Source organism: Lampetra fluviatilis, chromosome 8 (genome assembly GCF_964198595.1).
Source record: "Lampetra fluviatilis chromosome 8, kcLamFluv1.1, whole genome shotgun sequence".
NCBI lineage: Eukaryota > Metazoa > Chordata > Hyperoartia > Petromyzontiformes > Petromyzontidae > Lampetra > Lampetra fluviatilis.
Window position 1 is genome coordinate 7,375,591 of NC_136282.1, and position 26,042 is coordinate 7,401,632.

General features: G+C 42.7%; 1 protein-coding gene across 22 annotated transcripts in view; it reads right to left on the reverse strand.

The window, feature by feature from the left end:
• Positions 1 to 26,042, reverse strand: part of MICAL3 (microtubule associated monooxygenase, calponin and LIM domain containing 3) — a 137,370-nt gene that overhangs the window by 46,405 nt on the left and 64,923 nt on the right. For 18 of the 22 annotated variants that reach the window (XR_013637094.1, XM_078858967.1, XM_078858978.1 and 15 more), the window contains exons 20-24: positions 25,104 to 25,226; positions 15,699 to 15,885; positions 14,841 to 14,932; positions 11,672 to 11,804; positions 4,001 to 4,319 (exon numbers count right to left, since the gene is read on the reverse strand). Coding sequence is in view for 21 of the 22 variants with exons in the window: in XM_078858967.1 (XP_078715093.1) it covers positions 4,001 to 4,319; positions 11,672 to 11,804; positions 14,841 to 14,932; positions 15,699 to 15,885; positions 25,104 to 25,226 (854 nt within the window). In the remaining variant the exon portion in view is untranslated. Of the gene's footprint in view, positions 1 to 4,000; positions 4,320 to 11,671; positions 11,805 to 14,840; positions 14,933 to 15,698; positions 15,886 to 21,424; positions 21,539 to 25,103; positions 25,227 to 26,042 lie in introns of all 22 variants that reach the window. The other 4 variants (XM_078858983.1, XM_078858981.1, XM_078858979.1 and 1 more) reach the window with 2 other exon arrangements.

The following is a 26,042-nucleotide window of genomic DNA, read 5'->3' on the forward strand; positions in this document are numbered from 1 at the left end:
GCTGGCCAGTGCGGGATGGGAGGGGGGGGCTTGAGGGCCCATGACTGGTTCAGATAGCACCCACCACTGGTGTACGTTTTCCACGGCCATAAATCAAACACAGGTCGCCCGATCCATAACGCAGTGTGTGCAAACCACTGCGCCGACGTTGTGTATAGATATGTAATAACAACGATAGTAATGCTTGCATATATATATTGCGCAAGTTCCTCAGCAACTTAAAGGGTGATACGTTTCTAGAAACTCTGCAAAAAATTACAGAAAAATTACAGAGACATTTCATTTAAAGCCTCTATGCATCTTCCTCCAATCTCAAAATTCCAAGCAATCATTCAACACTCTCCTCTGTAAGATAAGGAGCTGTCCCTGCCACAGAATCAACTGAGTCATTCGAAATCAGTGGGGTATTTAGAAATGGACCACCCGGTGTGTGTATCTATGTGTGGGATAAAGGAAGAGCGGTTGAGGGGACTACAAATGTGTTGCTGTGATGCAATCAGACGGTACAGTTAATATCAAAAGTGCTCCATCAAATCTCGTCTCGTGCAACAGGAGCATACCGCCCTTGAACAGAATATCTGGCACAATCGGAGCAAGGTTTTATCACTTCACAGTTGCGGGCTTTGCTGCCAAAGAAGCATGTGTTTTGCAGGTTTTTTTTGGAAGAGCCAATTTTTTTCGCACCAGGTCCAACGTAATGCATGGGAACAGAATGTTAAAACTTTATACGGTGTCAAGTGAACTTGGACAGAAAACAGTGCCAAACACGAATGCCTCCGAGCATACGGTTCTCATCAGGAATAAAAGTGCGTGTTTTTTTTTTACGCTGTTGGCGTAATTCACACTTGATGAGCACAAAAAACCACTCGAGTGATGTAGAGCTCTTAATGGCAACGACAAAAAAAGAACAATGACTTCAATGTGTGTGATTGACAAAAAAGCTAAATAATGTAATAGAAACTAGATACGTTTCTTGTCAATAACTCTTAAAAGGAATGAATGTTTATAATAGTTTGATGTTTAGAGAAATGACACTTTCTTCATAGCAGTATGGTCATTGCCATGGTTATGAAAAATGGCCGATGCCTGAAACTTCGCCTGTTATATATGTTATCCTTTTAGGGCAGTGTTATTTACAAATATTCAGTTTTTTTTAGTTTTTTGTGCTTGCACGCCACTGTCAACAAAGCAGTATTGCCAAAAATATTCATGAATATGCACGTGATTCGAAAAGTAATTCCAAATGGACATTCATTCCACGTTTTACTGGTTAAACTTTATTTTAAAAGGACTGTTTCTCAATTATGTGTCCAAGAATGTTTAATTTAACACTCTAGAAAAATCTAAAAAATAAATATTATTCAAGTTATTATAATTGGAAAATAGCACTTCCTGCAATTTAACAACCTAATGCTAAAACTGAACTGCAATTAAGAAAAGCTGGGCAAGCCAGTGCTAAGAGAGCCCCTTTAAACTTTTAAAGGAAAGGAATTTCAAAACCCGATGCAAAGCATGGTTAGCAATGATTGTGGAGATTCTAAACAGCAAACTACATAAACTTCTGCAGAATATAAGCCAATGCATTAAAGTGTAATACAACCTCTCATTTTGCGTCACAATTCTTCTGATGGACTACATATTACTACTTCTTGGTTCTTTCGGTAAAGTCACGTAGAAGGGAAGTAATAAAATTAAAATAAAACATAATAAAATACAATTCTCACGACGTTTCGGCCACAACGCAAGCAGCCATCCTCAGGTGAAGAACAGGTCTGTCGGAAAGACAGTGTCTGAATGAGGTCTGTCTTTCAGGTCTGTCTTTCCGACAGACCTGTTCTTCACCTGAGGACGGCTGCTTGCGTTGTGGCCGAAACGTCGTGAGAATTGTATTTTATTATGTTTTATTTTTATTATTTTATTATTTCCCTTCTACGTGACTTTACCGAAAGAACCAAGAAGATGAATCCCTGCAGTCACGAAAACTTCAAATAGAAATTTACATATTACTAATTAATCTTCCATTAGCACGGCTGGTTATGTACGGTGCGTAAGAAGTTCAACATATACACATACGTACTTTCCTGTGAAAAAATGGTCAAATCCTATGGTCAGTTCGTGGTAATGTTCCTGTTATGCAATAAATTACATGTTAAAATTCTAAATAATCAATCGCAGCCCTCCGTCAATCCACTGCCGCTAGATAAAGGTCTCCCCACATTGCTCGTGGGGGTTGTTTGACCATACTTCACCAAGCCCATCGGTGTCTGTTGGGTGAGTGGGAGGCCCAGGACTGGTTCAGATAATCACACACCACTTATGTGAGCCTTGGCCAGAAATCGAACTCAGGTTCCTTACTTTCATACTGCAGTGCACTAACCACTGCACCACCACTCCAAAGCAAACCCACTCCAAGCCATTCCATATACGCGCACACACCACAAACTTTAATTGGTGTTGCTATATATAGACAATAAGCAGGAAAGAATGCGTATTAAGTCATGGAAAGACAGCACATTCGTTGGAGCACGATGAGATAAAGATGACGCACTAATAGTTTGTTTTGCCCCAGGTGGAATCATTTTCTCTTCCCATTTCCCACACCACTTCTAGATCTGGTGCTCAGATCGGCTACAAGTCCCTCCTTGGTACGAGAGTTTGAATGAGAAAAGGTTTGCCCAAAGCGAGTCGGCACATCAGATAGCATGCTGCGACAAGTAAGTGGGATGTGATTCTCTTGTATTTCAGCAGGTAGCATTACTGTGCGATGTCAGGATGACTTACCGTCACGTAATTGTCTTAGGCTTTCAAGCAGATTCATTTGTTAGAGAGTTTGAGATCCTGGCTTTAAGTGTGTTATATATATACACACCCACAAAGTGTGGCAGTACTTGAATTAATATGATGTCTGGTTTCTTGTTACTAATAAAATAGGAATGTGTGTGTGCTTTTGAAACATTTAAGTAAAATTGTGAAATTCTGTTTTGTATTGCTAGAATAAACCAAATTTGAAGACAACGTAAATTTCATCTAAAAACTAAATAAAATAACTTATTGCGTTGTGTTGATATTGATGATGATGCTAATGATCGCCGATGATGATAATAATGTTCTGTAAATCTTAATTCGAGAATAACTTCTAAATCAAGGTGAGTGCGTAGAGTTTTCGAACTGGAACCTGTTCTAATGCAGTAACCGTTTGTGTATTTGAGACTCGCTGTGCCTTCTTAATCCTGTATCAAGTGACATTAAACGTCGCAACAATTGCTCCTGTGCTTTCCATAGCTTGCGTTATATGTTGGATTTTTATCAATTGTGCTGGATAACAATTATTAGTATTGTTGAGCAAATTAAGAGCTCGATTCGCATTTTGACAAAGTTGCTAAAACGCTCATGCCTCGTCGATTATAGACCCATTGTTGGTCATGGAGACATTGGCTCATTTTTGCAAAAAATAATCAAAAGCAAATGTACATTTTTCAGGATGTGATTCAGGCCCTAAAGTGGACGGTGCGTTTATTTTCACAATGCATATTTGCAAACATAGTGGTGACACTTTAAATTGGTGCAATGACCAGCATAGCCTTAACAGTATGCACCTACATATCATCAAGTGTGATTGGACAGTGCAACTGCAGAGGAGACTTCAGAAGTACGTGTGCTTTATTGCCCTGACAGACTCAGCCTTAAATGAGTACAGTACCTGGTGCGATGTGTAAACATCAACATAGGATAGACAAAGGCGGGCAGGCACAGTGGCAGCCACACAACCCCCTCGTATGCCGTGTCAGCTCAATATATGCTCGCAAACAGCACTTGTCCCAAAAATCGTATGCAGGATACACAGGGGATTTTCATCTTTGGCTTTGCGGGTTCGGAACATTCCTGCAATTGGAGGCTGTGAGTGTAGAGGAGAGGTAAGGAGCGCGGGTGCTTAGTGAGCAAGGAGCACATAGCGGCGTTCCTGGGACGAGCGTTGTGGTTGCGGCCGTGCCCACCCCACCTGCTCTCCTCGTCTCCGAGACCCAAACCCATGTCGGCGTAGCGCTCCAGCGTCCCGCTCAGGTTGTGCTGTGCCAGCGTCTCCTCGGGCACCTCCACCAGCTCCACGAGCCGTGCCGACAGTCGCCCGCTCTCCAGCTCGATGCGTTCGGGCGTCACCCACGTGCGCTTGGGCACGCTGCCACCGCCACCGGTGCTGCTGCTACCACCGCCAGCGGCGTCGTCCTCCTCCAATGCTGCCGTTGCCGCTGCGCCCGCTGGCTGGAGCGCCGATGCGCCTGCGGTGCCCGCGCTGGGAACGCTGGCGAGTGCTGCCATCGCTGCGGAATGCAGACACACGGGGACAAGGGGCGACGGAGCGCGAGTTAGAAACGAGCATCGATTGAGATCGGCAAGAGAGCCACCAGTTTTACGGCGCGGACGGAGATGAATTCTCAGCATCGTGATTGTGGAATCGAGTTGAGTGATGCTCACTTTAGCTAATGGGAAGTCACTTTTAACAGCCAGTAAATTGGGTAAAGAGTTACGATGGCAGTAAAGTACAGCTGTCACTTTTATTAATTGTTTTTAAGAAGTTGATGTACAAGAAACTTCGTCAAGAGACGTCATCAGACTTGACCCGCTTTAGCTTTATAGCTCATCGGATAAATAAATACATATTCTGATCAATTCTTAACTTATTATCAAAAGTGACAGCTGTTGTTACAAGTGTGAGTTTGTAATATACTGGCACTGACAGTAATCTAATACACAGAACAATTAACGTGTTTCTTTTAATGAAAAACACAAGACAGGTAAGTGATTTACACAATGAGATTGCGATACACAGCACTGTTGTTGAACACAATCCCGGTGATCACATTTGAAGAGACGCCTTACTGATAATGTAAACACAACAAAGTTATACCTAGGCACAGGTCATTGGCTTAATTATTCAACATTTATAACACCCAGCAATACATGTCACGAATGTGCAGGAAACATACAAGTCTTATACATGGATGAAAGCAATGTACACAATTTTGTTCAATGTCCTGACATTATGAGATGCATTTTATCATTTGTTATTCAAACCCATCATGACACAACACTTGCATTATTGAAGAATAAAAAAACAACAATTGCAGCACGAGGCATGACTTAGCACAGTTGGCTGCGTACAATGCGAAGGAAGTTCAACATACATTCATACGAATTATGAAATTAAACTTGGAAAATATTGTAGGAATTTGATTTTGTGGTTCAAACAAAGAAGCGTAAGTTCGTTGTCACCACACGCCTGAAGTAAAAACATCTGTATTATTCATGCGTCAGAGGGAAACGGGATCCAGACACGCGAGACACATTTTCAGTTTTTCTGAACGCAAGCGGACACCGATTTGCATCAGAATGCCCGAGTTCTAATTTCTCCCCTCCAATTGCAAACACATTCTACAACCTCCAGAACCCGCTCTCTCTCTCTCCTTGCTTGCGCTTGCTTTCATCAGAAGAGAAACCAGCAAGGCAGAGGTTTAACATCAAGGTGAGCTTTCTTGTTTATCCACTTCACAAAAAAACACACGCAGAGCCGACTCAATGCCCGCGAAGCCCCACGCACTTACTCTGGCCCATGATTGAAAAATGGGGAATACATGGTAGTTTTTTTAATCTATCTGTCAAACATTCGTTTGATACAGGCCAAGCCAGAATGAGTGGTCTGGCATAGCTGGGGGTCTCCATTCAATGCGCGTCGTATGCTTGTGGTTGGAACAACTACAAGCACGGGGTCATTGTTATCTCTGATTTGGATTGAGACGCTGCTTGATCCTTTAGCTTTACAACATGAGTCCTTTTCAGGGCGTCATTGACAAAAGCACATGAGATCATTTCACTGGTATTAAGCACTGCCCTCCTTGCCAATACATTCAAACGTTGCTCTCCTATGTGACTATAAAAGGACAAATTTCTCTCACCCCAAGAACCCGCAACGTATCGACCAAGGCGGTGGCGTGAGTCAGTGAAGCACGGTGCATTCACGCATACAGAGGAATGTGTTGTGTTTATTTATATTTTAACACCAAAAGGCAAAATATACTATGGGTGTTTTGTTTTATTTAATTTGGATACAAATACTGGAATCATAATAGGTAAGTTGCAATTTATTTTACAAGGATGAACTCTGAAACGTATAAAATGGTAATGGAAATATAATTTCACGTGAACATTGGGTCTCATTGCAGCACGAACATGCCTTTCGTTGATTTAAAGCTTTCGTGACTGCAGGGATTCATATTCCTGGTTCTTTCGGTAAAGTCACGTAGAAGGGAAATAATAAAATAGTATTTATATAAAACAATTGCAGTCGAAACGTCGTGAAAATTTGTATTGTTTTATATTAATATTATTTTATTATTTCCCTTCTACGTGACTTTACCGAAAGAACCAAGAATATGCTTTTCGTTATTGATGAGACAATGACAATGCAAAGACAACCCTGAAATTATGACCATTTCAAATGTCGAGGGTCCTAGTTTAAAGCCTCGAAAATCCTCGAGCCAGCAGACACGTCAGTCACACGGCAACACACGCACACCTCCATCAAAGTCTATGGGGGATATGGTCGGAAATGAGCAACATGCCACACGCATTCGTTCAAAATGACGCAAACGCACAGCCTCGACCGTCTTCCCGCCTGCTTAATATCCAGCCACTCGCTCTGCGGGACACGAGGGCAGGGAAGTGGTTGCACCTGACTCCCGAGTGAGACCACCTCTCACGGTCGTGGCCCAAGACAATGAGCTAGGATTTATTCATCAGCCGACTTGGACAGAGTCCTCACGTGGCCGTGTGTGTGGACAGCTTGTGTGAATAAGACGCGCTGATTTGTACAATGATTATCTTTCAAACTGCTAAAGGAAAGAGGGCCATATAGGAACGGTAAATAATGTAGACGCGTGTTTTCACGGTGGGGTTGGGGAGAGGAGGAACTCACACTTGAATGCTTTTAAATGTTTTGCCCCAGACGCTTGCGAAGAATACAAATAATTATTATCAGCAGCAAGGGCTGTCAAGCGTAAAAGAAAACACCACACGAATTACGGAAACACACGCTACATCTTTCCGCAAATCAATACCTTAACATTTTATTTCAAAAGGTATTTCACACATATAAGTAAATAAATAACGCTAAGCTCAAGCATATATAATACTGAAAATTAGATTTTTTATTTTGTTTTAAAGAACATGCTGGTCCAATTCGTACTTGGAACAAACTTGGTAATCGGGTGTCATCGGCCAGACAGTTGGCTGCTCTATGGGCAGCCATGGTTGCTGTATTATGAAACCCTATTTCCAGTGCCCCATCTGCACTGCACAGATGCCACGGCTGTGTTCCGCCTCTATCCAGTAAGCCCCGTCAGTGAGATCTTGGCCAAATCCTCTCACGCAACCACCCTTGCATGCTTGTCCGAGTCAAACCAGCCTCCAGCCTCCTCCCCCTCTCTTATCCCCATGTGTACCCCCCCCCCAACCACCCCTCCCTCTGTCCCCTGTGCTGGCCCAAACCTCTAAACCCTCCCAACCTTCTAACTTTTTTTAAAGACACACAGCATTCTGGGTAATCATGCCAAACCAAGACAAGGAGGCTGGTGTAACTCAACTCATTTTTATTATTATTTAACGTTGTTTGAGATTGTGTTGCAGGAATGATGATATTTATTTTTGTCCCCAGGCAATGGGGTGGTTTGGTAAGGTGAGAAGAGCATTTCTATAAGCTCAGTCTCAATAGGGCTTCCATTTGTCTCATTAAAGATTTGTATTTTTTTTTTAAAAGGGCAGGAGATATCGTGATGCCTACACGCTACTGTCTTGTGTTTTTAAATAATCGGCGTATAGTTTAATTACATTTGACTTAACAAAAAACAATGCTCATAAGAATTCCAAAAGTGTGCAAAGCATTGCTTTTACATTTCCCATTAACGCTCAATTGGCCAGATACACGAGATATTGGAGCTGTGAAAGTAAAGCCGGTGCCTGATAATATCGTCTCTCACGGCTGGATTTTTTTCGTGTGAAGATTTGGAATTTGGAACACGTTCCCAAAAAATACTGTCTAGACCGTTTCCTTTGATCTGTGAGTCACGTTTGGTTCTCGAAACACGCGCGCGTGCACGTCAGAGTCTCAGGAAGAGCTTGCCCCACGCCCGCTAAGTAAATAGCCCAGAGAACACTTCTGTGAGACCTCACTCTGCGATTACCACCCAACCCCTCCCACCACGACCAGTCGACACAACCTCAAACGCATAACCCCCCCCCCCTGCTATAACTGCAGACTAAGACCGCCCCCGCACTAACGCATATCATCAAGTGTGTACGTATGTGTGCATATATATAGATAGACTGGGCATATAAATATTTATACACGCTCGTAAACATGGCAATATTTTTTCGTCCGAAAGGTTTGCTTGTTTTGCTTATTTAATTAAGGATATTTTTCCTAAACAAAAAATCCTCAAGTTGTCAACATGCCCGAGTCCAATTATATTGAATTGCTCGGTTAAACATGTGTTACGGTGGCTCAAAATTATAATAATTATGAAAACTATAGTAATTTTCTTTTTAAGTGTCAAGGGTCTTAACTATTTCATTTTGTTTCATGAGCCCCTAGACAGCGTCAAGGACCGGGTTGTATTTGTTGAACTTTCAACGGAGATAAAGGCCAAAATTAACCTCTTTCCCACCAGGGAAGCTCCCAAGTTTTGGAACGCTTTGCCTCTGCCAGTAAGACAATCAGAATCGTGGGTTATATTTAAGTCCGTCTTGAAAACCCTCCTCTTTAAAGTGGCCTTCACCCCCTAGTTTTGGCCGTTTACACTGGTAATGTTTATTTCCTGCTCTCTATACACGGCACGTTGGGATATACGGATGAAATCGGCCTCAGAAATGTAAATGATTATTCTCATGATAGAGCTTTGTATGGACTGCTCAAGTTTGAACTTTGCGATCATTTCCGCAGCAGTAAGGTGTTTGTAATATTTTTAGGGATCTATTGATACGAAACAAGTGCTTTTTGTATCAAAAAACCACAAAATCCATCAGATGTAAAATTAGCAATTTATTAAACAGAAAAAAAACTAGAACATTTGAGTTTCCAAACACATCTCTTAAAAAAAAAAAACCTTTCCAAATATAAAATACGTAACAAATGTTCGCTCAAGTGGTGGCAATAAGTTAAGAATTCCACATACGCAGGTTTTCTTTCGCTTTACACTGTGTTCCCCCATCAACGTCAGGAACTTGTTAACATCTTAACGGGGTTAAAAAAAGCGACAGCACTATAATTATAAAAAAAACGAATAAACAAAGTTCCTTCTTCATATAAAACTTGGTGCAATTAAACAAGGTTATAATCTTCAAAGGAAATACGTGAACACAGGAACATTACCAAAGCGTGTAGAAGAAGCATTCCACTAATAGTGCTGCTCGACTGCGTACTTCACTTCACGTGCAATACTGACTCGCAGGAGCGGCAGTGAAAGCTGTGTCTGCGACTCCGTGGCCGATTTGTGCAAATAAGTAATAGTGCACAGCAACACTCGTTTCAAGTCCCAAAAGTCGGCATTAAATGAGGTGGAAAAAGGTGTAAATGGCCCACCACAATGCTCAACAGACAAGTGCAAAGTAAGACAAAGTATTACGTACTCGAGTTGATTATAGCTGTGGTATGGCTCTCAATTTGAATTCGTTATCTCCTGCACCGCCACTGCCTTGTCTGGGGGTCCCAATGACTTAAATTCCAATTTCCTGAAGGAATCAAAACAACTTGAGGGTTGGGGAAAAATGTCCCCGCCAACAAACAACAACACATTTCCACTTCACACATGAAACAAACTTTCTAACAAACGTGCCTTTTAAATCTCGGCGCTTCCCCGTCATGTCGGAGGATTTTTGTTACATTGTGACATTAAGCATTTTTCTTTATTCCACGCATGTAGATAAGCAAGTGTCAAATATTTCAAATACTAAAACCTACAAAAACCACACTCAGCCAGAACCTTCACAGAATTCTGCAATAAAAAAAAAACATGTTTTTTCATGTCAACTAAAAATCTTTGGTAGTACAATTCACTGTCCACATTCAATCGTTAGCAGTGTTCGAGCAAGTATTATTATATCATAAGGAGAAAATGGTTTGCAATGTAGGATGTAGACTCGCTTAACCGTGACAATGTTCCTCCACTTTATTCCTGTATTTTCCACCTGTTTGGCTCAACTAAGTGTGAGCGTTAAAACAGTGGGGTTGCTCCTAGCCAAACACCAGCCTATAAATTGCTGATATGTTTTTAAGAACTACATTAGTAGAAAATCGGCAGCAACGCGGCTGCTTGCAATGTCAATTTCAAAATGTAAACCACGGTGGTTTACAAAGTATGAAACGTGCCACTTATAAAATAAAATTTCAAGGAAAAACGATTCCATTATTACTCGGCTCTTTTCATTCTTTCTCTAATACGGACGAACCACTGGTGGCTCCACCACCATCATCAAGTCTCATACATTGCAGTCACATTCTTAAGGCCCCTTTGGTTTTTTATGCAACAATGGTACTTGACTTGACACAAGAGAGCCCCATACACGAAGCCAAGCATGTCTGGACACGTGAGAGATGTGAACAGTTTAAGCCGATTCAAACCGTTAAAACTAAAGATACCAACTTTTGAATTACCACGCGCACAAAACGTTCTTGTAAAACGTAAACAAAATAAACGTCTTTACACGTGTCCAGTATGTTGGCAAGATGCACCAAGCAATGTTCTGCTCAAATGCACTTAACTCATAGCCCTTTTATAATGTAAAACAGTGTATAAAAACATTTCAAATAGGGCACGGGTAACAAGGAATTGTTACACGGTAATTTGAAGGTTCAAGGCCACGCGTGTCTGCAACATTCATTTTTAAGCTAAATTAGCCCCCAAAAAGGAGTTTGGTCTGAGCACACTAATGATGCCACAAATGTTTTTGCAAAGGTGGCATTTGATGAGCAAGCTTAGAAAAAACTTTCACTGTACAAATTAGGCCATTAATTTCCTTCAAAGTGGCCTTATTGTATTTAAACGATTCACAATGTCTACCTAAAAGTGGCATTCACAATCAACGTTGTTTCATATTTGGATGCTCAAAAAAAATGTGCAAGTCATTTGTTATCCAACTTCAATAAAACATCAAACGATTATATAAACCCCTCTGCAATGGTAAGGTAGTGATTCTCCCCCACTGCATAAAGTGATTTCACCCAATAGAATTCGGCGAGCGATTTCCTCATGGCGAGCAACCGACTGCGCACTCCACACGTGCAGGCAGGCAGGGGACACCTCTTACGGTCGCTGCTCACGCAGCCACTGGGCCAGCGACTCCCAGCCGAGAACCTCGGGGAATGACGCCCTGACCTCGCCCGCCATCTGCGCCAGCACCTCGGCCTGAGCGCACAGCAGCGGGAGGCCTACTCCGAGCAGCGCGCACGCATACGTGTAGCTCGGGTGGTGGCGCGCCACGTGGTGGCGCAGGGCGCGCCCCGCGTCCCCCGCGCGCCCGCACAGCTCACGTGCCCGCCGCCACGGCATTCCCGCCGCGTGCCTGAGGAGGGAAAGGCACGGGACCCTGTCGGTACTGCTGTTGCTGCTGCTGCTGCCACTACCTGCGGCGGAGCCGGAGAGGAGAAGGGCATCTCGGTTTGGGGAGCCGGGGACCGGTTCGCGGAGCGGCGAGCGCGGCGCTGGCTGCGAGGAGGAGGGTGAACGCGTCGGAGGCTTCTCCTCCTCGTCTCCAACCTGACAAACAGACATCGACAAGGGGAATTTTAATGTACGCAGCGTCGAAATGTAAAACACACGTCAAGATGGTCTGCAACAAAGACAGATATGTGTGTGAATCATACAGATTTTCATTGCACAATCTTCTTCTTCTTCTTTCTTATGGCTGATCTAGATGCAGAGCAACAACTACAATTTCACATTCAGGTGGTCACAAGCCAGATAACTGCGTCAGGAGTAGCGGAGTGGAACATCGCTGTGATGTCTCCTTCGCTTTGTGGATCGGGCATTGCATCGTTATACGCTGCACGGTCTTGTTCTGGGTGACCACAGTCGCACACTACTGGAGAGTTTTTAAGTTTCCATTTGTGTATCAGGTATCCGCATCTGCCTTGGTTTGTGTGGATACAGTTTAGGGTGGAGCATGAGCTTCGGGGAAGATCAAACCCAGAGGGATCTTCTGCGTTGGGTCTTTCACAAGGTGCTGTTTGTTTGCGAGTTCTTTAAAACTGCATTCAGCTTTCCAAGCTTCATCGGGGTTAAACTCGCATTGTTGAATGTTAAGCGCATAGGTCAAAAAGGGCTTGCATGACTTTAAGAAATGGCGAGGGACATTATTGAGGTCCTGATGAATGGGAAGGCGACTGTTTTCCTCGATTCGCACGACTTTCTGGAGGGTTGCAGCACTGTGGCGGATGGGTCAAGGAGAGATGTGTGAAAGCACGGGCAGCCAGCGTGTTGGGGTCGACTTGAGGCATTCAGTGATACACCACATTGCAGTGTTCAGTTGGGCATCAAGTTGAGTAGGACTACTTCTGGTCCATACTGTTGCACAGTACTCAGATACCGAGTACAAAAGGGCCATCGTTGATGTCCGTTGCACTGGTGCTGATGCCCCCCAGCTTGTGCTTGCTAGTTTCTGGACCAGGTTGACCTTGTTTTGCTCTTGGCAGCTACTTCTTTCAGGTGGTCGTGGAAGGTTAGCGTAGGGTCTGGCACAGTGTTGCCGCAGAAGTTCACTTTCAGAGTGCGCTTGGCGCTCCTATTGTTGAGATGAAATGCAGTGGCTGTTGTCTTGTGGGGAGATTTGGCTTGAGCCTCCATTTCCAGACATAATCCCCCATGGTTTCTAGGTCTTGATTCAGAGTGGATTCGATGTTGTTGAAAGTGCCTGCTTGCGTTGCTAGGGCAAAGTCATCCGCAAATACAAATTTGCGTGACCTGGTTGGTGCATGTCACTCGCATAGACATTGAAGAGCATTGGCGGGAGTACTGAACCTTGTGGCAATCCATTCTTGAGGAACTGGGTTGAGCTGGATTTGTTACCCATATAAACACGCAGTCGCCTATTGCTCAGCATCATCCATATCAGGCATATTGTTTCGAGGCAGGGAATGGTCCTCGCGAGCTGCAACATCAAGCCCTTAATTCAGACTGTGTCACAGGCCGATGACAAGTCGACAAAGGCTGCGCCGGTCTTGGATTTGTTCTGGAAACCGGCCTCGATGTGTGTCGCAAGGGCCAAAACTTGGTTACAGCAGCTTCATCCAGACCGGAATCCCGCTTGTTCTTCGGGGATCACCGACTCGACGAGGGACCTGATTCTCTGGATGATGCGTTCCAGGCGTTTATAGGTCGTGGACAGGAGTGATATTTGCCTATAGCTTTCTGGGTTGTCGGTTGGCTTGCCCGGTTTGGATATGGCAATGACCATCGCCTCGCGCCATGCTTTTAGGATGCATCCGGTTTTCATGGTTTTTCTGTACAGTTTTGCCAGCCATTGGAGTCCCCTAGCGCATAAGTGATGGAGCAATTGAATGACATTGTTTGTCCTTCACTGAATCATTTGACTCATATTAGACCGAAATCACCAGATGTCCACATTTCAAAACTACAAGTTTGTTTTTTGAGAGGGGGTGGCTTGACCCGGGAAGCGAGCAAAAAGTTTCATGCAGGGGAACTAACAGCTCAGTGACCACCTTCTCAGTGTCCATCTGCAAGTTGCAAAGCATTAGACACCGAGAAAAATATGAGCGCACACACCACACAACAGTGCATGTTTGGACAAGGCCCTCAAAGGCTCAGTGAGTTTAAGTCACAAGATAAAGTCAGAAGATGAAGCCAAAGTGGACTCCAGCTCAAACATGCATGGGGAAAGCTCATCTCTTTACAGCTCTGAGCCCGTTGTAGAAAGGTCCACACTTCTATAACATTGGTGGATGAGTTGCTATACAGACAATCACTGTTGTATGCGTGTTTATTTATGTCTATTTATTTAAATGTAGAAACACACACTATATTCTTAAAGCATTCTCAACAGACATTAATGTGTTTTGCCAATGATGTCTTACATAAATTAACATTTTCTGCAAGGCATATTAATAATTATTTATCATTTTGATGTCAATGTAAAGTACCAAAATGCTAAGGATGCACATATTTAAGCTTTAGCAACTCCTAAGACACAATGTTGTCATGCGATCACTAGACTTATCAGAGTTACTCAGCTCGGCCTACTTGGGGGCCACGTCTGGATGCACTCGCCGTACTATTATCAACACATCAAGACACGTGCATCATCCATACAGCACCAAAGTAAAGGCTGCTTTGCCAACCCTGCCCAAGTGGATAATCGGAGCCAACCAATCTGACTGCCCGGTGAGCAATGAAGTGCGCGTTAAAAAAGCAAAAAAAAACAATTCACCAGGGTCAATGTGAATTAAATGAAAGTGAACAGGTTCATACATACACGTGCAGCAGGCGGCTGTGGGGGAGGGGGTACATTATGGGGAGCTGAGGGCAGTGCAGCGAAATTCATGTTTGCACTGTACAATCGTCCAACGTCTATGCGCTCGTAATGCAGTGAAGTCGAATAACCCCCACGACCCGCATGGCATAGAGAGGCCCTCATCAAGCGGTGGATTGACAAAATGTCTGGAAATGTACACGCAAATTTTGGAGCAGAATAAATGCATTTGAACGGTCATCTCCCCTTTGGAGAAAGGACGTGTCACTGGTGAATTGGCAGGACGGTGTCCAGAAGCAGTGCTATACCTCCACGTCAAGGGCCATCTCATTGCGCTGCATCTTCCTCTGCATGAACCCTGACAGGCGGTAGCAGTAGTGAGGCTTGCAGTAAAATTTTCCTAAAGCAAAAACAACAAAAAACACAGAGCTGAATAAAGACCAACATGACAATAAAGACCAACACGACAATGCAAATCCAGCAAATGGAACTCGGACGAGTCACTTCAACACCACAAGCGTGATCACATCGTCCGTCCTTCTTCTTCTGCTTATTCTTTCGTACGGCTGGTGTAGATGCAGAGCAACAATGACAATTTTACAAAGGCCATAGCTTATTTGCTATATAGGTAAGGGACAAATAAATGTTAGGTTGGCATTTGTCCTGATATTTGTTTAGAAGCTCAGTCGTACAAGCAATAGTGGAAAAGCAATGTACCTGAAAAGGTTGCAGATGAGATAGAAGCATCGCCCCATCACTGCTTCTCATGATGGCGTTAAACCAGATCTGGGCTATCCGATTATTTAAGCAATAATCATCTCATTGAATTATTGGTTCGATTACGCGACTAATCTGATAACACAAAGATAACATTTTTTAAAGTCTCACCTCACTTCCCACATGTGCCGCTGGACAGGAGTAATGAGCAGGGCTTGGTGATGTTATCAGCATCACTGACGAGGGAGGAGGCAGGATGCCGGAGTGGCCACGTATTTTTAATAGGGCCCGAGTATTTGACCACAAAAAAAGTAGTAGATTATAAAAAAAATGGTATCAATTAAACGAATTAATCTCCCCTGTTCTACTTTGGACAAAAACGTTGCACAACCTGGCCACGCAATATCTAGGACGACAATGATTTGAGCAAAGCATTCCGACCGACGTACCGTCTTCCACGTCGAATGCGAATGCTCCCAGGCGTAATGTGACATCGCAGTAGTTGCACTTGAAGCAGCCGCGGTGGAAGAACTTCCCCTCGGCGCTCAGACGCTCCATCACGTAGACTCGCCGCCCGCAGAAGTAGCACGTGTCGCTACCACCCAGATTCTGGGGAAACTCCTTCCGCAGGGAGCCCTTCCGTGTGCACACGTACAACAGGGAGGAAAAATCACGAGAAAACATGTGAATAATTATATCAACGAAGACCTGATTACAGCCAACGTTATTGATGTCGCCGCACCTCGTCATCATTTCCCTTCTTCCAGATCCTGTAGTTTTACAAAGTAAGCACTTCACCAACAAGATCCACTCTTACAGTCACCATCATCTGTGATCCCTCGAGCTCGAGTATGATGATCGTCCATGGTCAGCGATGATGGTCAGAGTTTGTGGGTTAGCAGATGGCTGATAAGGCAAATCCTGGAACCAAACATCTTGCTACACTCTCTTACAGTAGCCCACCATCTGAATGTCGGTCTTCACTTTGGTCGTTGACCTCTGAGTGCCTCTCTAAGGCCTCTCTCAGTAATCTGCATTCCTCCATTACACACACCTTCCCCATGCACACCTTCCCCATCCACCGTGAAATCCGCTGCCTGATTACATCTACATCTGCTGTGAAATTCCTAGCATCCTCTGCATGCACCTGTATACAAAGGCCATAGCTTATTTGCTATATAGGTAAGGGACAAATAGATCTTAGGTTGGCATTTGTCCTGATATTTGTTTAGAAGCTCAGTCGTACAAGCAATAGTGCAAAAGAAATGTACCTGAAAAGGTTGCAGATGAGATAGAAGCATCGCCCCATCACTGCTTCTCAATGCAATCTCCACTCATCTCAACATAATAATAATGCCAACCTCTAAAGCGCTGTAAACATTGCAAGCCATTACAAAGTTGCTCAAACATATCTCTTATACTAGAAATTCAAAAGAAGCTGCCCTTTTTATACATAAAATAATAACTAGATTTAACTCTCGATTATCTGAGGTAATGGGGCCAGGCTGCCCAAAGAGGTGGCAAAAAGGGTAATTTGCCAAAGGCCTCAGACAAGAGAGGGCCTCAGACAAGAGAGGGCCTCACACAAGAGGGCCTCACAACAGGACTATTTTTCTTCTTCTTGGTTCTTTCGGTAAAGTCACGTAAAAGGGAAATAATAAAATAATAAAAATAAAACATCATAAAATAATTCTCACGACGTTTCGGCCACAACGCAAGCAGCCGTCCTCAGGTGAAGACCAGGTCTGTTGGGGAGACAGCATCTGAATGAAACACCACCACGCTTAGAGCATCTATCTAAGCTGGGTTGGAAGGGGAAGAGCGCCTTGAGGACTATTTTTGACTGCCACTAATGAATAAGGAGGGCCTCATGTGGTACTTTCCCGAGGCCACAGGGAAGCCCTGGTAAAGGGCAGACAAGTAATTTGGAGAAAATAAAACACAAAAAATAATAATACAAATATTAACTAGGCTATTAAAACATATAACTGTTCGTTTTGGCTGCGAAAGTCTACATGTTAAATAAAAGTTATTGTTTACCTACATAGGGTGGAGATTAAACCTTAGAATGTGTTGCCTGTATTGCTCTTTAAAGTAATTGTTTTACTTGCTGGCTTTTCAGCTGTCACTTTGGCACGTAGTCATAGACCTTAGATGGGTGAGGGGCCCCAAATGATTAAACCAGCACGGGTGTAAACATTTATGACAAAAAAACATTCTAAGGCACTGTTAATCTGCAACCCAGATAATCTGACCAGATAAAATAGAGTCAACTCCATTCCTTTGGGTCATCGTGCCATTCATGTGCCACAAGCCTTGAAAACTACCTTGACCAATGTACCAATACGTATTCCTTAACAAGTAAACCCGTAAAAACAAAGTTTTTCACTATAAATCCTTTATATGCGTGGCATCGGGGCGGCTAGAGTCCTCTCGTCCTCTGGCTTGAGATGGCTGCCACCTATGGGTCAGATGATTGTCTGGCAGCATTAAACAATTGGTAATTAAATATTTAAAATTTTCCCCTAAACAGTGTAAAATTTTGGATTTTTTTTTAACGAAAATGCATTGTCACGCACAACGAGTCTGTGTGCAAAATGCTAGCTCGATTGGATCACGGGAAGTGGGTTAAAAAACGACCGAAAGATTTGCACGGTCCTAAGCAAGCAATCGAACTTAATATAAAGGATTTAAAAATTCCAAAGAATAACAGGAATACCGGCATTAAGTTATTTCTGTTTTGTACTGGGATTTTGCCCAATGTGTAGGAAAAATAAATAGATGTCTGCAACACATGCCCGAGAAGGTTAAAACCAATTGCCACTTCTGTTGTGATGAGGCAGGAATTAACGCACACTTGCTGGTATTGAAACGTGATGATGCATCAACTGCTTTGACATACACTTACATAAGTGTGTCCACAAACATGCAGTCAGGTTTTTTGTTACATTGCTCAACATGAAGGCATCATGGTTACAATATCAAGATTATACTAAATGCATGTACATCTGGGAAAAAGCTCAACATACCGCACTAAACTACTGCATTGTGAGCTTGCAACCAGCATTTGTCACACACACCCCACTTTACACCACAAGCCTGAAAAAACATGTGGTATTAAGCATGAGAACAGACTACCACGTGGATGTACAGCAAGTTAAGACTGGCCTTTCACAACCATTGTCTGTGGAATAATCCAGCGACTCAACTGTTAAAACGTTTCTGTACCATGGAAACGAGCGCTAGCACCAAGTTAACTGTAAACACAACTTATTGTGCTAGTTTATTTGAGCAGGACATGTCACTAAAGTCTGCCAGTGCGTGCTGAAGCTTGCTCAAACAAGACGCCTTCAACAGCTTACAGCAGGCCAAACAGACGCCACCAAGCGACTCAAGTGTCAGGCCTGAATGTAAGCCAAGGAACTCATCGCTAGACCACATTAAACAATTCATGTTTTTCTTTGGAATGATTGCAAACAGTACAAACGGTCTGTGTGAAAGAAAACATCTTAATAAACATTCCAACCCACGAGTTAATATTTTTTAAAAGCTAACGTTCAGAAAAATATATGCATTGCGCAAACGAGACTCAATGCAAACACAACATGGGACTAATTCCCGTTGCGATGACTTACTACCACAACATTCATTATGCCTAGCAGGACATTTTTTCGCGATTTACAATTCAGTACCGTAAAAACATTTAGACGGCATTGTACGGATGCATGCAGTAGAATATAATAAATGCAAACTCATCGGAGCTGAAATAGATGGTTCCTGCGTACGATAGTGGTAACATAACAACATTGTTTTAACATGAATGACTCTTCAACAGATGCAGAAGGTCAAAACCGGACGTGAGTTTGCTTGCTTATGCAAGTGCTGTTTTGAAAGATTAATCAGAAACGCCCATTTGTCTGGACAAGAAAAACATGTCTTGTAATGTGGAGAGATGGACTTGTCTTTTAATGTATTTACATCAGAAATAGATTAATACACGCCCAGCTGAATTTTAAAATGCCAGCTCTCATTGTATCCAAATTAGCTTTTAGTAACACGCACAACAGTTCAGCTTGTCATTTAATAAAAATAGATATCTAGTTTATGGTGAGATCAGAATTTACATAAATGCGGAGATGATCAGCCGAGTGGTTTATAGACGGTCTCTCTTAGGATATGACACCAGCTTAACCCTGGAAGAACAGTTACTCTGCAGTTCAGAGCATCAAATGTCAAGTGAACAAAGCAGATGGGGATCAAAGGCAGGAGATCAAACTCATCAGCACTTCGAGCTCTCATTGATCTGCCAATATATGCCACTGGTATAGCTTTCGTAACTGCAGGGATTCATCTTATTGGTTCTATCGGTAAAGTCATGTAGAAGGGAAATAATAAAATAATACAAATAAAACATAATAAAATAATTCTCACGATGTTTCGGCCACAACGGCTGCTTGCGTTGTGGCCGAAATGTCGTGAGAATAATTTTATTATGTTTTATTTGTATTATTGTATTATTTCCCTTCTACGTGACTTTACCGAAAGAACCAAGAAGACTGGTATAGCTGACAAACTGTTTTATTTTCTACAAAGGCAAGGATTGGCCATTTAACATCGTATAACTATGCATCACTATTAAATTAAATTAATGTTGAAGCATGACATATCGGGCAAAGCTATGCCAGGATTTCAGGGCTCAAGGCAGCATATAAAATCACTTTTGCTATGTTTGTTGTATGGCTTTGGTGACTCTTATAAATATTAGCTTCAATGATTTATTGTAAAAATATATATTAAATTTGTAATTTTAACAAGAGATCAGTTTAAAAAAACGAAAACTGTTGCTGCAGTGACCTGCGTTGTGTTTATAAAAGCTGGGTTATTGTATCCAGTATCTCATTTGGTGTAATATTTTTTAAGAGCATTGGTTAATATCACCGGACAAAATATGTCTTGTATCCAACCATTAACCGTTTGAAGGGAAACCACGATAATTCTTCAACCTGCAGGCACAACAGGGGCCATTTTATAAAATGAAAGGGTGATATATTGTATGTCTATTCCCTGACATTGTCAAGGCATGCCAGGTTATAGATAAGTACAGTACTCTGGAGTGATTTGGCTGTAGAGCGATGTGCGTGCCAGTGAAAAGTATTTTCAAATGTATGCTTTCATAAGTCCTGGCCTTTTTTGGAACTTTGACGGCAGATTATATCCACCTATTTTCATGTTCCTTTAGCAACTGTCCCACCATGGCAACCGTCACAAACACAGACAAACAGCTCTGCAGCTTGCAGCTTCCAGCCGGGGAGAAAGGACAAGATCCCTGTTTGAAGTGGTGTCGGCCAACCAACCGCCATGTGGGAAGAATTACGTTCATTTCCGAAGAGCAGCAGCGGTTGTGGCCGCATCCACTCGGGACTCCGTGTCGCCACTCTCTGTAATCACTCCAGTGTTTGCTTAATGAAGTATAGCGTAATGCTGCGGTTAAATTTAAACAAATAAAATATTACGCTTGTTGTTGTCTTGCATGGAAACAGCGTAAATTACGCTGAATATCTGTGACCAATTCTGTCAATGTTTTTGCAGATATGCACCACCAAAGCTAGCGAAAGCAGGTTACATTTTCAACAAACTAACCCCGAGAGTTGAGATTAAATGTGCCGTTTTAAAAGTTGTATTATGTAAAAAATGAAATTTCAACTTATTTTTGAAACAAAAAGGTAAATGTCTTCACTGTTTGGGTACAAGTATATGTGGCATGACAAACATTCACGAAGGACATTGGTGATCATGCCAGGTAACATCAGGCTGACACAGCCCAAACAAGTCCTAAGCAGAGTCGCGTGACATTTCACAAAGTGCCTCATTCTGTCAGACGCACTTTACACCGCCGTGATAAATTGCATTACTGAAAGACAATAATAAAAAATGAAATTAAAATTCCTGCCAAGTGTCACACTCATAAAGCGTCCCCGGCCACCCTTTAATAAATTAGGCGCGAGTCAAAGTTTGTGGCGAGGCTTTGCCTGCTCAAAACCACAGTGGGATATACGGTACACACAATGCAAAGAGCATGCAGGCATCCGACACACCGGTGCATGCGTACGTGGTGTGGAACGCCGGCAGTGAGGAATCGAGCTCAATTCAGCCGTCCTTTGCTGGAAATTCTTACCAAGTGCTTCAGCTCCCTCTTGTCTAGGAGGGGCCTGGGCCCAGCGGGCTGCATCTGGCTAACAAGCTGTGCCGCCCTCTCGCTAACGCCCGTCGAGTACATCCGAATGTACGACTGGCCTCGCCGAACACCAGCCCCAAATAGGAGGAAAAGCCAAGGTGGAGGATGTTCATCAGGAGGAAAGGGGGGGGGGCAGGAAAAGGGAAAAAAATCACAGAGAGCAGAGTGGGATAAAACAAGGCAAAGGAAAAAATACAATGCAAACAATAGAAAAGCGTAAAGTGTGTGCAGACTGAACAAAGAATTATTGATGCTTGAATCAAAGATAAACACGACAAAACATAAATAGATCAGAAACTTTAAAATATATATTTTTTTAACTCACAGACATTACACACAACCATAAAAATGTGATAATACAAGCATATAGTATTCAGTGATGGGAACAGACTTGATGCTGGTTAGATATTAATGAAGACTCAGTGCAGTCCAAGGGAATTAGTAAGTAACAAATACACACAAAACACTAATGAGCATGGTCACAAAAATAAATTAAATTTGGCTGCATGATAGGGGGCCTGACATGGTATTTATTTTCACAAGAACATGCCTCGATATTATTTTCAGGCCGACTGACATTGTCAAATTGCTTTTGTGTTGTCTTGCCAAGTATACGCACGCAGCACGGCAAACCATAAAACCTACGGAGTACATACCACACCGACTTATGACAGATGCATGTAGGTCGCATTGCAAATGAGCCAATGGATTTATGGAGCAAAGCATACTGAAGGGTTTAATTGCCACTGTAAAATACTACGAGGTCAGGCTCACCCAATGCCTATCAGTGATTCAACAGAGGCTGCTACCTTGAGCATAGGTGTCAAATATTCACCACCTATTATGGGGAGCTTTTTTTGTTCCAGAATCTCACGAAACACCCCTACCCCCCCCCATTACAAATCTACCAGGGAAGAGGAAAACTAAAGTTAAAACAATGACTGGAAGGCTAGAAAATAACAAAATCACTGAACAATGGAGGTGGCCAGGTGGCTCAAGGGGGTACAATACTACGCCAGAGCCGGTAACGCTGGGGCGCTGGAATCTAACCCAGGTTTCATCCGTCTATGGTTAAACTGGTTTCTCATGTGTTTAACCTCAGTCACTAATGAATGAGCAAAAACGAAAATCATCAGGTTTCATGAGTTTTTTTGGGGCTTTTTTCAGTTTTTAGAATTATAACAAAAATCAGTTCCATTACTGTACACTATGCGGGGAATGTGGGAAGGTGCACCAATCGGTATGGGCAAGAGGCCTACAGCAGTGACTCCATAAGTGGTTCTGTGATATCATTTGAGAAATGGTCAATGCTTGCTGGGAGTCCCAAATGCTTGTAAAAATTGCTCGTGACATCTCGACATCACAGTCGGTACATACAGTACTTGGTAAATTAAAGAATGAAATATGACACAAACCAGAGATAATGTTGCTTTCAGGATAATAGCCACTGCTATTTTTGAGCATCATGCAAAACCTCACGCGCGCACGTTCGGCTTGGCCAGGTGCAGTTCAAACCAGTTCATTCCCTTGCAAGCCAAGACTCCACCGTGCAGCGCAAGGCTCGATCCGAAACTCAACGTTGTACACGGCACGGCACGCTGAAGGAGTCTGCCCTGCCCACGCCAGTTGTGTCTGACACAAACTATTCAGACTTATGTTCAGGGTAACACTGGAAAAAGGTTAACTGAGGCAATTGTCTACTTATTTATTCAAGAGATTAAATTAAACCAACACAGAGTAATACACCGCACAGAGGAGTTCGATATATTCCAACAAGAAGCCCATGCTGGCTAGAGTTAATAAGTTGACTCATTTCACTTAAAGATAACTTTAAAAAGGTAAACAGTCACACAGACAGGGCCATTTGTATTCTGTATAGATTATATTTCATTCCATAGCAGCAGGGAGATCTGCTGTGGCAGCGTGCAAGAATCGCACCGATTAAAAAGAGCATTGGCAAATAAAAATAAACTGTAAACACCTCCATTCGCTTTCCCTACAATAACTCCCATAACACCTCAAAAATGAATTCCAGGTCAAGTGATAAAAATAAAGCTTTTAAATAAAGCCGTTATATATATAAACTGCTATAAATGCCTGACATTTGGCAGTTGTTATTTAAGAAAGCTGGATTTAAAAGTCAATTGATGTTTGAAAGAATTAAACATTATTATTTTTTGTGAAACAAGATTTAGTGTTATTATTGCCACGTTCTTAGGCCATCTCAATAGCCTAATACAAAAAATGTATGTTTGGTCAATCAGTCAAATAGTAATTTTAGAATGTTATATGTACACACTGTTCTAAATAATCCTAGAGAATGTTACTATTATATCAATATGACATTATAAATAACAGAAACAGGACCAATTTTTTAAATAAATTTGCCTTAAATAAAAAAAAATCCACAAAATTGGCAATTTCCATTGAGTGACATCAGACGAGGCAGAATCAGAAAATACCACGTCCTTTAAAGTAAAGTGTCAAGAGGAAGTCGAAGACTTGGCGAATGCATCACTACAGAGCTCCTCGCGTAATTTGGCCATTCCATTAATCTCCACCGGTGCCATTCCTGAACAAACACGGAACACCCAAGCAAGCACTTCCAATATGACTGCTACCTGTCTGCGGGTGGCGGCAGTGGCGACCGTGCTTTCATTGGGAGAGAAACGTTTCTGTTCATCAAGAAAACAATAACAAACGCCCCCATACGTTCGTTTGTTTTCGGAGCCATTCAACGACGCATCAAATTCATTCTAAGTCACTTGTAATCCGTTATTAAAATACCCGTAAACATAATCCAACCCACCGACAACCAAATTAAAAAGATATACAAGTGTTGAACACAAAATGTCTGAAAATGTTACTGTGATTATTTACCTTAGGACCTCTAACATGACACAAATTACTGTTAAATATGCAGACGACTGTTACGCATGTATGACTGTAAGTTCCACAACAACTTCAAAACAGTCACGATGTGATGGAGCCAGTACTGTTACTGCAAGGATAAGCGAGTTATTGGAGTCTCTCAGAGGGTGCAGTGCACTACGGTTGGTGAAAAGGCAACTCTGATCTCAAAACGTTGTTCAATTGTCTGCATTATCTTTATTTCCAAAATTGGTGTCAATAGGAATTCAACAAATTGTATTTATCCCAGTGACAACCACGAATGACATTCCTCATCTCTTTTACAAGAACGGGAGTGACAAAGAGACTACGGCACCAAAAACAATGTCTTGCATGCTCGTGTCAGGGAACCTTCGATGTCAGGGTCGCAATTTGTTGCGACCCTGACATGTATATTGTTCTCTACATCTATGGCGCCACATCTCCACTACCCGCCTTCACCAACCCGCACTGACCAGCATGGTGAAGTAGGGTCAAATATCCCTCAACGCACGGCAACGGGAAGCCATCATCCAGCAGCCGATTGACAAGAGGTTCGAAATAAATGTACATGTACTCTGCAAATAAAGATGATCTTGAGTTGCCCCTTTCAGTGACTTAACCACTTCCTGCGAGAGACGGCAAGGGAAGGGGATGAACACTTTGCCTGGCGGCGGGAGCCACGCGCGGGGCAGTGCGGCACACTTCCTTCACACGCATGCCGGGTCACCTGCGACTTGTCCGACTGCCCCTGGAAGAGGGCGGCCAGGTGAGATGCGCGCTCGCTGATGCTGGGCTGCTGCTCGGCAGGCAGCTGATCGTAAGAGCTAATCACAGCAGGCAGCTGCTCGTGCTGGCGGGTCGACGCAACGAGCAAAGGGGTCAGGGCGGCGGATGAGTGTGGGGACCCGTGGAAAACTGATTAACTTTGATTCAAGCAAAATGCCACATTTATTTGAGGACAAAGAACTATAAGATGCAAAGGGCTTTTCAGGAGTGCTGCAGGGAGAAATGCATGTTTGGAAAATCGGAATGGCCACATTCTCCCCTAACACAGAGATTGTGATCTAAGCATTGGTCACCATGAATTATGAGCATATATTTTAATACATTATCTATTGAAGAGGACAAAATGTGGCATGCCAGCGAGTTCAAATTTCTGGATCTGCTTTTCCTGGGCGTTGGAACAAACTGACGGTGCCGATGAACTCCACAGAACGCATCCAAAAATGGAAGCATCCTAAGATGACTCATCCATAGAAAAACACACAAAACTACATGTGTTTCTAACTAAATGGGGTGTATAATTACGACTGTACCAATTTTGTAATGTTTTGCATTCATGTGAGGAGGACCACATTCCAGTACATTTTCAAATTACTGGAAATACAAAAAGGCATTGGTATCCTTCACTGTGCGTTAATTTAATATCTAAATACTGTACATCAATTTTTTATGTAATACCTATTTTCAAGGTTGGAAACAATGTTTTGAAGTGCATTCCATCAGGTAAACATGACGAATTTACACATAAGACTATAAAATATATATCAGGTACAGAATACTTATAAGTACATCTACACACACACACAGCGACACACTGCGCTTGTTCAAGCATGTGTGTGTATAACATGCAGTGTCCTGCACATAGCACAAAGTGCAGATGAGT